General features: G+C 41.1%; 2 protein-coding genes across 15 annotated transcripts in view; one reads left to right on the top strand and one right to left on the bottom strand.

The window, feature by feature from the left end:
* Nucleotides 1-2,275, bottom strand: part of PIGL (phosphatidylinositol glycan anchor biosynthesis class L) — a 100,031-nt gene extending 97,756 nt beyond the window's left edge. The window contains exon 1 of the mRNA XM_006138745.4: nt 1,937-2,275. Within this exon, the coding sequence (XP_006138807.4) occupies nt 1,937-2,180 (244 nt within the window). The 5' untranslated portion in view covers nt 2,181-2,275. The remainder of the gene's footprint in view (nt 1-1,936) is intronic.
* Nucleotides 2,276-5,588: 3,313 nt separating this feature from the next.
* NCOR1 (nuclear receptor corepressor 1) overlaps nt 5,589-17,698 on the top strand; it is a 113,118-nt gene continuing 101,008 nt past the window's right edge. For 11 of the 14 annotated variants that reach the window (XM_075904319.2, XM_075904323.2, XM_075904328.2 and 8 more), the window contains exon 1: nt 5,645-5,797. The gene's annotated coding sequence lies outside the window, so the exon portion shown is untranslated. Of the gene's footprint in view, nt 5,798-13,250; nt 13,340-17,698 lie in introns of all 14 variants that reach the window. The other 3 variants (XM_075904321.2, XM_075904320.2, XM_075904332.2) reach the window with 3 other exon arrangements.

The following is a 17,698-nucleotide window of genomic DNA, read 5'->3' on the forward strand; positions in this document are numbered from 1 at the left end:
ATAAATACAAAATAGCATTACTGGGCAGCCATTGCTACTGAAAAGCATTGAGTGGCTAGAATTCCTGAACCTCATCCATGGAGCTCTCTCAATAGAAAAGCAGCTATTGGGGTGTTATTGCTGGATTATGTGACTGACAATTTGTTCACCATGCTCAAATCCTGATGAATTCTAATGGCATTTTTGGTGATGACCTGACAATTGCAAGTGTGATGGTTTCCAAGAAGCTGTTTTGTCTTTGTTTTAAAATTTCACCAAAGAAAACAATGGGAACCTTACACTCCATATCTAACCAGCCTCATCTATTGCACAAACAAACAAAGGACCAACCTCCTGAATCACTGAATCCTAGTAAGAAATTAGAAAGATCCATACATCCATCCCCTTCCAAAGGCAGATTCCCTCACACAAAACACGAGTGATGAATCTGAAGTAGCACAAAATACACAATTGGATATGTTTGAAATCTCTGTAACAAGACAATTGCCAACGATTGTAAGGAAATTGATTAAAAACAGATTTACTTCTTTGAAAATGGCATGTAATGACAGGTATATTCTCAGCCATAAGAAATGCACTAGATTGAGATGTCTTGGTGCCATTGTGCGCTGCTAACCTCTCTGCACAGCTGAGGAAAAGCCAAATGGGGTCCCAGTCTCATCTCTTTATGATTCAAGTCAGCAATACCCTAGAAGCTTCATATTCAGCTCCAGATGGGTGATGGACTTTGATTGATAAAGGTAACACCAATGAGCTCCAAATACTCCATTAACTCCTCTCACCTCAAGAGGTTGTTATGACATGAAGCCTGGAGAATTAGGCACAGAAGAATTGAGAATAAGCTACTTGTAGTCTTGAGAAATGCAGAGAGCCCTTTCTCCCATTAATAAATGACTCAGATGTGCATTCGACACTATACAGTTTCTAATAAGGAAATTAATGAACCTTGTCTTTTGTGTCTATGCAGCACCATGCACACCACAATGTTTTATAAACAATCATATGTTATGCTTCTACACAACTAGATATCTTATTTCTTTCCACTATTATCTAATTCATTGTAAAGTGTCTTGGGAGGTACAGTTGGCATGGATATATACGTTCTGGACTGCTATCAAGTGGGGGAGTGCATCAAGTTATAGATCTGCAAAAGTAGTCTGAAAGGTCAGTTAGAACTGAACATAATGGCGAGGCTTTAATGCAATGCTATCATATTGCATCAGACACAATATTGTGTTTTGTGTGGATATTTTGTAAGCAATGCTACAGTGTATCATGATGGGGCAATGACTTCCTAATGGAGTGTCCATCTGCTACAAAGGCCACACCTAACATTGTGATGTCTTGGTGTACTGAAGTCATGGTGTGGCAAATGAGGGTTGCCAACCCTCCGGACTGTCCTGGAGTCTACAGAAACTTCCACCCCACTGAGTTAGCCTCATTAGCACTGGTAATACAATTGACAGTACCTCCCCCCCCCCCCCCGTTTTATTTTTCCGTTATAAATTCTGGGTTCCTGTCATTTTCACTTCAGCTTCCCGCTCATCTGATGAAGGGGGCTTTGCCCTCCTGACGCTATATGTATCGGTTAGTTCCTAAGGTGCCACAGGACTACTCATTGTTTTTGAAGACCGATCATTACAAATGGTATCATATGATGAAACCTCCAGGAAAACAGCGAACCAAAACTGGCAACCCTGGGTCTGACACAACACAGTTACATCATACCATTGTGAAGTGGGGTGATGACATCATGAGCAAGCCGGTTGTAGCGCAAAAGCCTGATTGGTTGACATCACCACAGGGTAATGACATCATGGCACGCTGACGTCACGGCCTGATGACGTCACTGAGTGCGGTGTGGGGGTATTTCCCGTCTCTGGCTCCCCGCTCGGTACCTGTTTCTCAGCCTCACCCCCGAGCTCCCCTCCCTCACCTGTAGAGCCGCACAGCAGCCACAGCTCGGCCCGAAACCTGCCCAGGCTGAGGATTGTGGGAGCAAAGAACATCGCTTCGTCATCAGGGTGCGCCGTCAAGATCAGGGCGCGTACGTCATCGGCCCGCGCAGCTCCCACCGCACACAGCGTTCGGTGCCCCCAACCCGCGCCGCGTCGTCGCAGCCAGCGCGAGCCCAGCCACAACAGCGCCAGCAGCGCCGCTAGGAGCCATCCCAGCGCCATAGCGACCGAAACCGGAAGGGACCAGGACGGTCCGGGCAGGAACAGGGGGACGCTGCAAAAAAGGTTCCGTGTCTCGAATGGGTTTTTCTCTGAGCAAGGCCGGCTCCCTGTGTGAACCCAGGAAGGGATAGGGAAGCACGCAGGGTTCGCTCTCCTCCGTCACTGCCCCCTTGGGGGGAGGGGAAAACGAGCCCCTGGCAGGAACTCCACCCACAAAAGGGTTGGTGCACAAAGAACGCCCCCCCCCGCCTCAGCAATTTCCCCTGTTCTGCAGGCTCCCACGGGGACATCAGAAAAGGCCACATCAAGGCTACAGATAGTCCCCATACGCACCTATCGCTGTCTGCACTCCCTCTAAAGTCACCTCTCCCACTGCATGCATTTTGCTCTGTCCACAAGAAATTAAGCAACACTGTTTATAATCACTTGTCTTGCTATAGTCACAAAGAATGTGCTAAGCAGCTAGATTGAGGTACCAACCTCATAGGAAGTACATTCGTGACCAAGAGAGTTTACACGCCAAGTTCTTCCCTCTTGGTTTGGAGCCTCAGATGAGATTCTGTAGTCAGGTCCAAATGGATGGACCTTTCAACACCACTGAAATCTGGGATCAGTTTGTGAAAATCCAGTTGCATGGCCGTACATTGTAAACTTTTAGATCCAACGACTGTGTTTGTTCATGGGTCTTGGAGAGCACCAAATACAGGAAGTTGGCACTTAAATAAATGTTCCTTTCCACACAAATCTTTAGAAGGGGAAAGATTTATACTAGCTGAAGAGAAACCAGAGAATATAATAAATATAGGACTTAAGATTGTACAATTTGTTTATCCTGTTGCTGCTATCTAATGTAGATTACAGGAGCCACATAGATTAGTTGTAATCTTCTAAATAAAAAAGAGCTGAAGGAGCAGTAGGGCAAAAGTAGCATGGTTTCAGAGATTCCAGACTCCTGTTTGGACCTCTGTGATGCATAGCAATTATAACTGTCATAGCATCAAATAGAAGGCTGTAGTGCTGATTAGAGGCTGAATTTACCATGGAAGGGAGGTGGAGGGAATAGAGGAACAGAAAAAAATATATAATTTAAAATTAGAAAAGTAATAAAATATATTAAGAATGTTTTCTTGGGGGATGTGCAGGAGAGAAGAGTAGTCAACAAGGATAAAGTCTGAACCACTTGGACATAGATTGCAGAGCAGGATAAGGACCATAGTTTGGGGGAAATCAACATTCAAAATATGAAAACTAAAAATACATGTACATTTGACATTTTACTTGTAGATTGGGGTGGGGAACCTAAAATGTGGCCCCTGATTTGCCTAAATCTGGCCTCCGAGATTTGGGGTTCCTCCCACAACATTGGGGAGCCCATGGTGGTGCTCCAGCTCCCCGGTGGAGGTGGATCACACAAAATCTACAAGCCTGAGCTTCTCTGGGCTCCGGTATGCGAGGGGAATGTGGGGAGTATCTTTCTCCTTCTCAGTCATGGAAATCACTGAGGGGTTGTTGTTGTTGTTTTGTTTGTTTGTTTGCTTCTCACTTATATGTGGCCCCTGATTGATTTTTCTGTGGGTCAGTGGCCCTTGACCCAAAAAAGGTTCCCCACCTCTGCTGTAGATTGTCTTGTTTTTACTATTTGTCTTGTCTATTTAGGACCTGACACTATAAAGATTTGTGGATGTTTCACTTTACACATTGTCAGTAAACATATTGAAATCAACGGTTTCACTCATAGTCCAGAAAATAAACTGTGTGTGTAGGTGTTTGCAAGTTTGAGAGTATGGAGTGTGTACTCTTTAGGGCACACTTGTACAGCAATTTAACAGATAAATATAAATGTATTTATTAATAATAACATACTGTACTAATCAAGTACATCAACCTGCTAAGTCCTTCACACTCAATGCAGCCTGTAAGAGCCTGGAATCAGAGATGCTCACTCCCTAAGATATGACAAATTATATCCATTAGAAGTCCTTTTTTTCCTGTGAAGAATGCCTGAGAATTGGGATCACTCTGTGGTGTTAGTACATTTAAAATGGCAATGTTCAAAAAATTAGCAGAAAATTTATTTGCAATGGGCCACTTGAAAAGGGGTCATTTAAAAATAATAAAGGTGACATTTTAATTGTCTCATTAGGACATTTTTAAAAACCCTTCATCACTAGTACAAGAGGCTTGAGAAAAATAAATTACAAATATGAGTCTCCCTGAAATTGACACTTGGCAGAACTATCTGTTTTTTCTAATTTTATTAATTAATTTAATTTATTTATTCTCCTCTGCCCTTCAAGCTATGCACAGTATATGAAACATGTTAAATATATTGCAGACTTGCCAACTCTCATTCCCTTTTAGAGAGGGATTTCCTTAATTTAGGATTCATTTTAAGGTAGTCCTAAAAATGGACTTTCACCTGTGCTGAAGGATTTTACTGTGCTCCTTTCATTGAAATACCTACAATTTTCGCTCATTCCAATCTTCACGTTAACAGCCCTGTAACATGGATTTTTAAAGAAATGCATTATTTGCACTGATAACATGTAAAGCTGATTTATTCCCTGTGCTGTATTCACTCTTATTTTAATCCCAGACATTGTGCATGTAAGGTATTTGGATTTGCCTTCTCTGTTTATTCCTCCCCTCCCCACCTATACCGCATTGATAAACATTTCACTTGTTATAAAATGCATTGATTTGCCTTTATTTGGGTGTGGGTGCATGTATACAGTTTTTCTGGGTATGATATCATTCTTTGAATAAAATACCCCCCCCCCCCCAAAAAAAGGGGATCCTCTGTCTATTGCAGAGCTCTGTTGCTGCACCCAGCGGCTTGGCCAACGGAGCCACCGCAAGCAGAACTATCGCTCAGCCCGCTGACATTTCAGCGCACTGGCCGTTGGCATGGATCACTTTTGGGGATGACAACAGCCGGTCTGCTCGTGTCAGTGCAACGCATTGTGCTGTAACTAACCCCCCTTCCCCCAGCAAGTGTGACACTGCAGCCCTTAGAGAGCCACTGCTTAGTCCCCAGCCCCTGCCAATGGGGCCACAGCTCCCTCTGCTCCTTCCCACAGTGAGTTCTCCTCACGCCCCCCCGCGTCTTTGCTGAGATCCCACCCGATGGCCAAGTCTCTGCTCCCTAGGGCCAGCGCCCCCTTTGCCCTCCCCACTATATGGCAAAGGCTCCCCTGTGGCCATGCCGCGGGCATCCCGCTCCATCCCCCCTCCCCCCGGGGGGGGGGGGGAGGCCTTTACGGCTGCACCGATCGAAAGGTCCTGGCAGCGGTATAGTGACGCCCTCCACCTTCCGCTGCCCAGGAACGGCCAGCCTTCTCCGTTGTCTGTGGGAATCCAGAGGAGAATAGAAAAAGCCCGAGTGTTTGTGAGCAACTCCGGATAAGGCGGGGGAGAACACGGGAAACAGGCCTCTGGCTGTGAGGGTTTGTTACGTAGCTGGCAGGACCCGGCCGAAGTGGGCGGAGCCGGCCGAGTAGGTGGGGGGAGCCAACAAGATGGCGGCGGCGGAGGCGCTGAGGCTGAGGTGAGAGACTCGGCGAGTCCGGCCGCTCGCGAGAGCCGCCCGCCCGCTCGGTTCCAGCGCGGCGCTGCCGGTAAGCGGGGGAGGGTTGCGCCGGGCGGCGGGGGATCGGCGCGGCCGCCGTTTCGGGCATCGGGGCCTAGCGCGGCAGCGGTGGGGAGGCGGAGGCGGGGGCTCCCGGCCGTTCCCTCCCCCGCCCTCTCCGGGCCTGCAGGAGCCGTCATGTTCGGCTGCCCTCTCCTCGCAGCGGGGAGGGGGCGGGGGCGGCGTGCGCTGCAGAGGGAGTGGGGGCTGGAGGGGATTTTTGGGGGGGGCATCTAGAGAGACCCCCCCTTGGGGGGGGTGAGCTGTGACGGGCTTGTGGGGGGGAGTGACGGGGCGAGCGCGGAGTGGGGGCGGGGTAGGCGTTGGGGGACGAGGAGGTTTCTGCCAGGAGGTTGCTGGCGGAATTCCAGAGCATCGCTGCTTCCTAGGGAAGGGCGGGGGGCGGGCAGCCCCTAAACCAGCCCTCTGGGAAGGGGAGAGGCGCGTAGGGGGGTGCGAGGCGCGTAGGGTCTGAAGATGGGCTGGGCACGGAAGCTGCAGGTGGGAAAGCAGCTGCTGCCCCTGAGCTGCCTGCCGTCCTCTCTCACTGGGCTGGGGGGGAGGGGGGGTTGCTGCTGATGCCGACACTGAATTGTGGCGTTGGGATCTGTAAACATCCCGAGTTCCTCTCATCCGTGTGGGGTTGCAGGAGACAATGGAGGTGACTTATTCTAGAATTGTCCGAACTTGAGGGTAGAGCCCTCTCTGCCTGGTCTGATGCTACTCTTCAAAACTGGCTCGTTGTTATCGGTGTAGAAGTACGTTGTTTTAATAGTAATTAGTCGTCTGTCCACTCTTAATATTCAATGCAAGTGTAAATATGCATGCTGTGCTGAATAAACTCTTCTGCTGTCTGAAGTTTTTGTTTTATTTGCTTTGGGGGGAAAAAAGGTCTTTAACCATCTTTTTTACTTCACCATTGAACAGAACTATGTAACTTCAGTGAAAAAACAATAATGTATCCAGGTGGTAGATATTTCCCTGTATCACTAGTGAGTTAACTTGAAATATTAGGCTTTATGTAAATATATTGACATTGTATGTTAGTTTAAACCAGTGCAGTCCATGGATAATGACAGCTGGTTCTATACTGGATTTATGTATTTCATTTTATTTTTAAACACTCCAGAAGGATAGCGGAGTTAGTCTGTATTTAAAAAAACAACAGATAGTCCAGTAGCACCTTAAAGACTAACAAAACATGTAGATGGTGGTATGAGCTTTCGTGGGCAAAACCCACTTCTTCAGATAGACTTTTATCATGTAAGGGAAAGTTGGGCTAGATTATCTTTTTTTAACATAGTGGTAACTTGTAGAGCACAGTTTTAGGACCCGAATAAAAGCAATATTACAATACTATGTTTCTTTTTACATAAGGATTGTGTCCAAGTCTCTTGCTCTCTCTCTCTCTCTCTCTTTTTTTTTTTTTTTTTTTTTTTTTTTTTTTTTTTTTGCCTTAGGCTACGTCTACACTGGCCCCTTCTCCGAAAGAGGCATGCTAATTTCTAACTTTGGAATAGGGAAATCCGTGGGGGATTTAAATAAACATGGCCTTGCAAGTAGGAATAAGAGAGCCTCCGGAAAAGGGCTTTATTCCGGAGGATCGCGCCAGTCTGGACGCTCTTTTCCAGCTTTTCCCCAAGCCGGGAAAAAAGTGGTGGCCATGTTTATTTAAATCCCCCGGGGGATATTTAAATCCCCCGGGATTTCCCTATTCCAAAGTTAGAAATTAGCATGCCTCTTCCGGAGAAGGGGCCAGTGTAGACGTAGCCTTACTGTGTAGTAAAATGTCAGTGTTCTACAGTTCCTTCTTAACTAAAGGACAACGATGTTCGAAAAAGAAAAATATAATATTTGAAGTGGATTTCTAAGTTGCTGAAATCTAGTTAGTGAGTGAATGAGAGAGGTTACAAACTTGCCCTAAGTTGAGGAAAGTTCAGAGAACTGGATTCTTTGTAGCTATTTTCAGTTGGAATTATCTGTGAATGTGCCATTAATTTTTCTTGGTATTGCTTTCTGATATAGGTTCCTTGCAAGGTTAATTTATATATATATATATATATATATATATATATATATATATATATATATATATATATATATAATCTATAAGGTTACTCTTTATTTGAAAGCATATTGCATGACATTGCTCATTAATGCTTTCCTAAACACGCGTAATATGTTTAGATATGAGCAACATTTGGAAACTGTCTTACTGTTGGAACTATTACTTGCATTTGGAAGTGGACAGAGGAAATGCCACCTTGAAAGGGTTTTTTCTATTTAGTGTCATGTATGCTAACCTACAATGCAGCTAATAGTGTTTAATCAGAATGTATTTTGAACATAGAACAAAAGGTTTGCTGATGTAAAATATCAAAATATATCACAATCTTAGCAGAATAGAAATTAAGATATTCTAAATGTACTCAGGACCCAGAATTTACTTATGCTGATAGAATGCAAAATTCCATTCATTCTGACCTTTCAATTTAAAAGGACACTGTCAACTAGAAATCAGACTTCAAAAAAATTAGGTGATAGTAGTTATACCTGCATCTGAATCTCTTCAGTTTCTCTTCACCAGTTGGTGTGGCCTTATAATTACATCTTCCTATTTTCTACAGTATTTATCTTCCCAGCTAGTATTGGTGAGAGACTTTTACACCGGGGAAATGGACTCCACACAAACCACTGTCACATGCACAATTAAAAAAAAACCCCTCAATCTTTCGGTTATCTTAGTTGTTACTCATAACAATAGATTAAAATCAGCCAGACTTCGGTTTTGATTGGCTGTCACATTAACTTTTTTCTGTATAACAATCATCTCTCTCTTTGTTCAGTGTGGGTCTAATTTTCGTTAAAAGCTCTGGGCCATTTTTGTGTGCAGTGTATATATAGCTTATCTTTTCTTATCTTAATTTAAGGAGAGCACAAAAAATTTGCTTTTTCATTGGGGATTTCCTTAAGTAGTCAAAATAGTATTCACTTTTTTTTAAAATATATATGGCTAACCTAAAAAACTTAATTGTAGTGATCATAATAAGGTGGAAGCCAGGTATGGCGCATGCAAGTGCGTTGTAGCACAATACAATTCTGAGCAAGAATGCTACCTGTATAGTGGTTTCATAATATGAACAAACGTTTCCTGAATGCTAGTCTGACACTCTTGTACTCATTTGTGAACCTGAGTCAAATCTAAACCAAAGTCACAAGCAAAGAATGAATAAATTAACTTTATATGCCATATAGTCCTTCCACTGTAGATGATTCAGATGAAAATTCTGACCTATGCACCATTGCTGTCTGTAAATATTTAGTTTCGTCCATTTCTAAATTATGCAAATAATCTGGAATGTGCTCAATATATTTCCCACTTACAAGGAAAGGTTCTTCACTTCTCTTTCTAGCAGTGATATTGTGTATGATGATAAAATCTCCATTGTGGTGTTCCCTTGATTTTTTTTATTTTATTTTTTTTATATCCATTCTCACTGATAAATCGCTACAAGCTTGAAATCACCTGGACCTTATGGAGCTTCACCATGGAATATGGGTGTACATGCAGAGAATTACAGTTTACCTTGGAGCTAAGGATCTGTCAGGATACCAGGAGGAAATTTGTATGCCCTTAAATCACCAAATATCCAAAATACTTACAGTGCTACCCAAGTAGTTCTAGAGTGCTTTGGTATGTAGTGTTTTTATTTCTTAAAGCTTGAGGAAGATATTGGTCATGTTTTTTTTTTTTTTTTTTTTTTTAGTGACTAACTTTCACCTCTTTATGACTTCAAAGGTTATTGCAAAATAGAGATCTTATATTTGAATGAAGATGTGTTAGTCAACTTCTGGAAAAATCCTATTGTGCAAGTGCTTGAAACAATCAAATGCAGTCCAGACAAGTAAAATTTAATCACTGCCACCTGGACTTAAAAATCTTGGGTGCTTTGTCTGACCAGATTATCTAAGGCTGAAAATTAGAATTTTCTCACTGACCTTGTGAGAGTACCTCTAAAAGGAAAACAAAAATCAGAAGAAATAGAAGACTTATCCATCAAGGTGTGATGCTTTTTAAAAATTCTCTTGTTTTGTTCTGCAGTTGTATTTCAGAGGAAGTGAATTTGGTTAATCCTGTCAGCAGTCATCTTGAAATGATACTGTATGTGCTTATCCCTGGGGGAAAAAGAGAAAAATTGACTTCAGAGTTGGCTGTAGGGAAACTGGTGAGGATGTATTGTGGAAAACTGCTTTAGTAATTAAGTTATCAGTAGATTTCCCATAGAGACATTACTGAAGCTCCTATTAAGGGTAACAACTTTACAAATAATTTGAGAGTGTCTTAATTTCTAAGTATCTGATGAACAAATGCTGGTTATGGTTTTAACTTGTATCCAGAGCATTTTGTTATAAAACTTAACTATCCTTCATCCTAAACTATATACCTACTGATTCATGTTTTATTTGGAGATGTTAGAAGAGTAAATTTATTACAGCTGCAAAACTCTGAGTAGGTGAGTAGGTAATTGTGTAAAAGCGCAATAAAAAATTAATTTGTGTTCTTGATCATGAAAAGATTTTGGAGATACTTTTCAATGGAAAAAGCACATCCATGACTTATATCCATTATCTTGGATTAATATTAGGGATGTAACCAATCAGCATAAGCTTATCAGTTACTGTAACAGTTATATGCAGGCTCCCGCCCAGAGCCTGCTCTGCAGCTGGCTCCCCAGGAGTGGAACCAGCAGCAGGGAGCCAGCTCCTAGCGCACACTGGCTGCCGGCTCTGATACCAGGGAGCTGGCGCTGCTGTGATTTTTGCAATATGGAAATTGTATTATCCTGTATTTTTGTGCACTCTGTGGAAAATTATGTGCTTGATGTGCATGGGCATGTAGAGGTGGGCCCTTGGGATTTCTTGACAGGATAATTATCTTATACCTATTAGCGGTAAAGATTATGTGGTTGCTTTACTCATTCACTGTAGACTTTAAGAGTATTTTTTTAAATTTTAAAGTGTTAATCCCATAGTTGTCTCGAGTAGAATGTAGTATACTCTGTATGACCTACCGATTAATATTGTACTAATAAAGGTCTATAATTTTTGAAAGTTACATTTTAGAAGATACCCAAAGGATAGTTATTTCAAGATAGACTGTTCCACCTAAATCAGTAAACCAACAGAAGCAATGGGATTTACGCTTGGTGGCTGCTGTTTTATTCCTAACTTTCCCCAATGTGAATTAATTATTGCAATAGTCTTAGAGTGTTCTGTGATAAATTATGAGATGACTTTGAGGTTGCAGTAGCTATTTTAACCCTTAATTTGTTTTGTTGGGCTAAGTTAGATTCTTAAAAAAAAAAAAAAAAAAAAAGACAATTAATAGATTTAAAGGAATGTGTAATGCAATCCTTTTTAAACGACTTCCTAGTAAGAAGCTGCTTTAAGTATTTATCACATTTTAAAGAAGCAAATCTGCTGCATAATTTTTTGTCCTGAAACATTGTTTGACAAAAATGTATTTACAACAGGAATAGAGACAGTGGCTGTCATAGTTTTAAATTCTCCTAACACTCAGTATGTTTCCAGGCAGTTCATAATAGAAAACAGAAAATGTACGAACTGGTGTTGGTGAGAATCTTCCATATCTTGACTAGCAATGTGAATGGGTAACTGGTTACCTAGTAAACATCGCTCTTACTGAGTAACAGTTAACTGGTTTCCCTTGAGTGGCCCCACGCAGGGCCAGGAGTAAGCAACCAGCCACACATGGTTGGGGCTGAAGGCTCTGCAGCTGGGGGCTGTTCCAGCCGGGCTGGGGTGGTGTCTTCACCTGGGATCCTGCTCAGTCGGTTAAATGTTTTGTTAATGTAATATTTAAACTGGTTAACTGATCGGGATTTTACTGATACATCCCTGATCTTGAATTAGAATTGATCTTTAGAAAACTGTGTAATAAATACTAGTGACGGAAGATACTTAAAAAAAAAAATGTGTATAAGTGTTGATTAGTGGACTTCTAAAAGAATTTCAATCATTTGATCTCCTGGTTAGCATTTTGGGCAATCTTGGGTCTCTTTGAATGCAGTGATATGTTTGGTCACCTTGCCGGATTGCTCAACTTCTGTTTTCTTCTGCAGTCTTTTAGTTATGAATTCTACATCATAATTTGCCTCTAATGGTCAAATTCAGGTGATCGTTAAAATCTGGTACTTTTGATATCCATTAGAGGGAGAAATGGGATGTGGTAGGAGGATGCAGGTTGGAGAACTGTGACCACACAGTGAACTTGCTGTATAGTCCATTTATTTAAAAGTTGTTTTTTCTGATGGCCGGCCTTCTCTAGCTAAAACTATTTCCTATGTCGTAATTACTTTTGATATATGCAGAAGCTCTTGATCAAGCAAGCAGACTGTGGATATTAAACAGGAAGGATGATTGAGTAATATTTCATATTTATGAGGTTTGAGATTAGATCATGTGATTCATTTGGGTTTAAGAAGCACTGAAACAGGAGCGGTTCAGTATGTTCAAATACAAGGTTCTGTTAACTTTGGCATCATCATTTGGACTGATTAATGTTATTTTCTAGAAAGCAATTTTTAAGGCATGGCTTCCAATTTTCTATTTGTGTGGGGGTTCACTTTTGTGGTTCTAGTCAGCTATGTGGTCTTCTCCTACGTGGACCTAACAGTAATGGAGATGTAGTGGAGAGGAAACCAGGAGATGTATAAAATGTCTTTGGAATGAATGTTGTCTAGTATCGCATGCTTTTCATATCAAAATTAATGTGAAATTTTAAAACCATAACACCTAACTACAAGTGTTGAATTATCCCCTCAGTGGTTGTATCTAACCCATCACCTAGCACAAATTTAAACCTACTTTAATTTAAGAAAATATTTACACCCTATCACTCTAACTAGTGAGATCAGGAGTACTTCCCCAGATCTCATGGTGCGGTGAACTTCATTGGCCAAAAAGGGCTGAGTGGGAGGTCCTTCAGCTACACCTGTGGCATTCATAGATCCTGAAGAGGGATGAGGTGTTTCTTCACTCAGATGCTGCCTCTGCAGCCAACAAATGAGAAACTAGAAATGGAATTGTATCTTTTGTTTACTAAACAATGGCCTGACTCTGTAAACGTTTACTTTTGCTTGAGGTACAGGTTGAGCCTCTCTAGTCCAGCACCCTCAGGTCCTGACTGGTGCCAAACCAGAGAATTTGCCAGACCATGGGAGATCAATATTGTCTAGAAGCATTACCAACACTTACCACTGCTTACTGGGCTCTTAGAAGACATTTTGGGGTAAATTAGAGCTAAATTACACAGAACACTGAGAGCCAGGACTGGTGGCTATAAACAAACTTTGTGGGATCATGGGAAACTTGGCCACACCCATGATAAGTAAACATCTGGCTAACTAAAAATCTTGCAGGACCATGGATGTTGCTGGATCAGAGCATGCCGGACTAAAGAGGTTCCACCTATATATACTTTTCTACGAGCAGCATACTTTTTTCCAAGGTAAGAGCGAGGCTGATTAGATACTACTTAACAGATTTTAATACAGTCTGATTTCCCTTCCTTAGGAACAGATTGTTTTAAACATTATGTTGCCTAATTCCCTTTCCTGTGGTCTTCCATTAATGCATCATTGTTTCATTTAACCCTAGCCTTGAATTTCTGTTCACATTAATAATTTTTATTTAACATAAATTATAGCATGGTGATTAGTATAAAATTTTGCTGGATAAGAGCATTTGTAAATTGCACCTTATTAACTCAGTAACTGTTGCTTTGATGAAACATTACTTTTAAATTTAGCAGTTACTTTCCAGAAATGAATTAAATGATCAGTTTTAAAAATCCTGTAGAATTGGCCCAAATTGGGAAACTTGAAACCAGTGTTCCTCTTTCAGAATTGCAACAAAAATTTGTTCTTAATCACACTTTTGAACTAATATAAGATCGCAAAATGTTTCACAAGTTATTTTATTAAAATGGATTTGGTGTTTGACAGTAGTGCAGTCTATGTTCATGGAAACTTCCTCTTCATAAATCAGAATTGTGGCCTTAGTGTAGGTGGAAGTCATGTTGATGTTCCATATCTACTTATGATGGATAACACGGGGCATCTTATTTTTGACTGCAGTGAAGCTCTTTGGCTTTTGTTGTTCCTATCACTGGCTATTTTAGAGTCAATCCTGTTTTCTTCTCATGTCACCTACAATGTGAATCAAACGTGATGTGGGTGGGGGCTGTTCTGTTGGAGCTGCAGCGCCCCCTGCCTGTGGTGTGCCCCACTGAGCTGGAGCAACCCTGCCCGCAACCAGTGCAGGGCTACTCCAACCCCTGCTGGGTTAACTGCTTTCTTGACCTTTTTTTTCCCCCCATCACAGCTACTCTCATAATATACTTGCTATTTATTTGTATAATCATGGACCAGCAACCCACCTCTTTTAGGAGGATAATAATAGTTCTTTCCTAACAAGTAATTGATACTGGTTATTGATAGCTTTCTTTGATAGGATAACGAGTTTTGTGGATAAGGGAGAAGCGGTGGACGTGGTATACTTAGACTTTAGTGAGGCATTTGATATTCTTATCAATAAATGAGGCAAATACAACTTAGATGGGGCTACTATAAGGTGGGTGCATAACTGGCTGGATAACCATTCTCAGAGTAGTTATTAATGGTTCACAATCCTGCTGGAAAGGTATAACAAGTGGGGTTCCGCAGGGGTCTGTTTTGGGACTGGTTCTGTTTAATATCTTCATCAACGATTTAGATATCGGCATAGAGAGTACGCTTATTAAGTTTGCAGATGATACCAAGCTGGGAGGGGTTACAACCCCTTTGGACGATAGGGACATCATTCAAAATGATCTGGACAAATTGAAGAAATGGTCTCAGGTAAAAAGGATGATGTTTAATAAGGACAAATGCAAAGTTCTTCACTTAGGAAGGAACAATCAGTTTCACACATACAGAATGGGAAGTGACTGTCTAGAAAGGAGTATGGCAGAAAGGGATCTGGGGGTTATAGTGGACTACAAGCTAAATATGAGTCAATAGTGCGATGCTCTTACAAAAAATGCAAACATGATTCTGGGAGGCATTAACAGGAGTGCTGTGAGCAAGACATGAGAAGTCATTTTTCTGCTCTACTCTGCGCTGATTAGGCCTCAGTTGGAGTATTGTGTCCAGTTCTGGGCACCCCATTTCAAGAAAGATGTGGAAAAATTGGAGAAGGTCCAGAGAAGAGCAACAAGAATGATTAAAGGTCTAGAGAATTGACCTATGAAAAAAGACTGAAAGAATTGGGCTTGTTTAGTTTGGAAAAGAGAATATTGAGAGGGGACATGATAGCGGTTTTCAGGTATCTAAAAGGGTGTCACAAGGAGGAGGGAGAAAACATTTTCTTCCTGACCTCTTAGGATAGGACAAGAAGCAATGGGCTTAAACTGCAACAAGGGAGGTTTAGGTTGGATATTAGGAAAAAGTTCCTAACTGTTAGGGTGGTTAAACACCTGCAATAAATTGTCTAGGAATGTTGTGGAATCTCCATCTCTGGAGATATTTAAAAGCAGGTAAGATAGACAACTATCGGGTGGTCTAGACAGGACTGAGTCCTGCCATGAGGGCAGGGGACTGGATTTGATGACTTCTCGAGGTCCCTTCCAGTCCTAGTATTCTATGATTCTATGACTTTAGTCCAGTGATGTTCTACAGCTCTGATTAATTTCAGCTGGACACACTAACACACACACACAAATTCCAAATGATTTATAAATGTCTGCCTTCTTTCTCCATGTCTGCTCCTTTTCTCTCTCTATCAGTCCAGAGTGGGTACTCAGTAAGGTGGTGGGTGTTTTTTGATTGTTTGTTTGTTTTACTTCCAAATCTTTTTGCCCAAGGGAAAGTGACTGAGTCTAGGGGACTAAAATGTATCTTTAAAAAAAAAATCATACTTGTTTAGTTGTTTCAGTGCTAGGACTTCCTGCAGAACTGTGTGCCTGGTACTCACTAGTTCGTGCATGAAAGTCCCCTCTGGTGATCGTCAGTGCAGTCTACAAGAGCTCCTAATATTTTCCCCAGTTTTTCTAGAAATAGGTTTGTAGGATGGAGAGGGAATAATAGTATAGCTGAGTGGGCAGAAAGATCTTTGTTAAAGTTTGTAGTTATATTTTCAGTTATACAGGATAGTCCACATCCAGCTTCTATAGTTAGAAATAATACATCTAGTTTTATTTTTTATAAGTTATAAAAAAAAGTTTTTCAGGTCACTCAGGAGAAGGTGTCTTTGTCAGGTGGTGTTACAGATTGGTTACTTTTTGTTGTCCAAGAACAACACTTGTTGGTACCAATATGATGCGACATTACCCTTTATATCACAAAACAGGCTGAAATTTCTGTTTTTTTTAATTGTTAGTGAAATTCAGTTTTGATACTGAAATGGTAACAGTAGGTAAGATAAGGAAAGGCTTGTGTCAGGACAAGAAGGCTGCAGTTGTGGCATGTGTACTGCAGTGTTACAAACGCACATCTGTCTTAATAAATACAATCCTCATATTTGTTGCTGGTTTAAAAGGGAAATTTTGTGGGCAAAGAAGTTGTGTAAGTGAAGTTATTGTGACTAAGGGTATGTCTACGCTGCAACACTATTTCAAAATAACTAGCACTATTCTGAAATAACTTAATCCGCTTCTACACAGCAGGCAGTTATTTTGAAATGGTGTCAAAATACTGTCAAGCTGGAGGACTCCTTACTCAGAGTCCTGTAACCCTCATTGTATGAGGAATAAGGGAAGTCAGAGGAGGAGTGCTCTATTTGGAAATAAGTGTTCTGTAGATGATCCCTATTTTGAAATAAGATATGCAATTAATGTAGCTCAATTTGCATAGATTATTTTGAGTTAAGCCCTAGAATGTAGACGCACCCTACATGGCTTATCTAACTTTTCTTAGGTCTTGTCTACCAGGTGAAATTTACTGCAAATAAAATATTATATGATCTCCCCATGTGGATACTCTATTTTAGTGGTATTCTGAAATAATTATGGGGATTAATTCAAGTGGTGGTTCTTTTGGAATAGTGTTCACACAGAGAACTCTTCTGCAATAGTTTACCTGAAAAATATATTGTGGTAAATTTCCCCATATAGACAAGGCCTTGGTGTAGAATCCTTTACGGAATGAAGTTTAGATTTGATTGTAGAGGCAATATAAATGTTAAAAGGAAAAGTATATAGGAGAGTGAATATTGTGGAACCATGCTGCTTTTTTAGATTTGACATTGACAGTGCCATTGCTTTCTAACTCTTCTGAGACAAGTGGAACAAACATTTTGGCATTGTGGAAACAGTGTATGCTTGCAGTATTAAATCATGTCAAGCTATTTGTACAAACATTGGTCAGACACAATTCTCTTTATTCATTTGATTCTGTGTATGCATGGATAGAATAGTTTAATGTTAAATTTGATCTTTTTGCATGTTTCTAATGACAAATTAAAACTGTCATTAAAAGTGTGTTCAAGTGGTGGGTGGTGGGGAAATGTGAATACCTTGTGAATTTTTTTAAGATTCATTTTGCATGTTGTAGTTAACAGAATTGCTATACTCAGCTTTTAGTAATTGCCCCATTGTGACTTCAGAAATTGGACTGAGAGAATTTAAATGGTCTCTTTCCAAATTCTTCAGTGAAGATTTAAATCATCTGCCTCCCCACACCCACTCCCTTCTTCCCCCATTCTTAAATAAACTATATTCCAAGTCTGAAAGTCTAAAATTGCTCCAAGTTTTCTTGCTAATGAGCTGCTCTTTCTGGGTTTCCCTGGAACTTAATTTTTGTGAATACTAATAGTCTTTTGTTTCATATAT

Source organism: Pelodiscus sinensis, chromosome 21 (assembly GCF_052426305.1).
Source record: "Pelodiscus sinensis isolate ZL-2025 chromosome 21, ASM5242630v1, whole genome shotgun sequence".
NCBI lineage: Eukaryota > Metazoa > Chordata > Testudines > Trionychidae > Pelodiscus > Pelodiscus sinensis.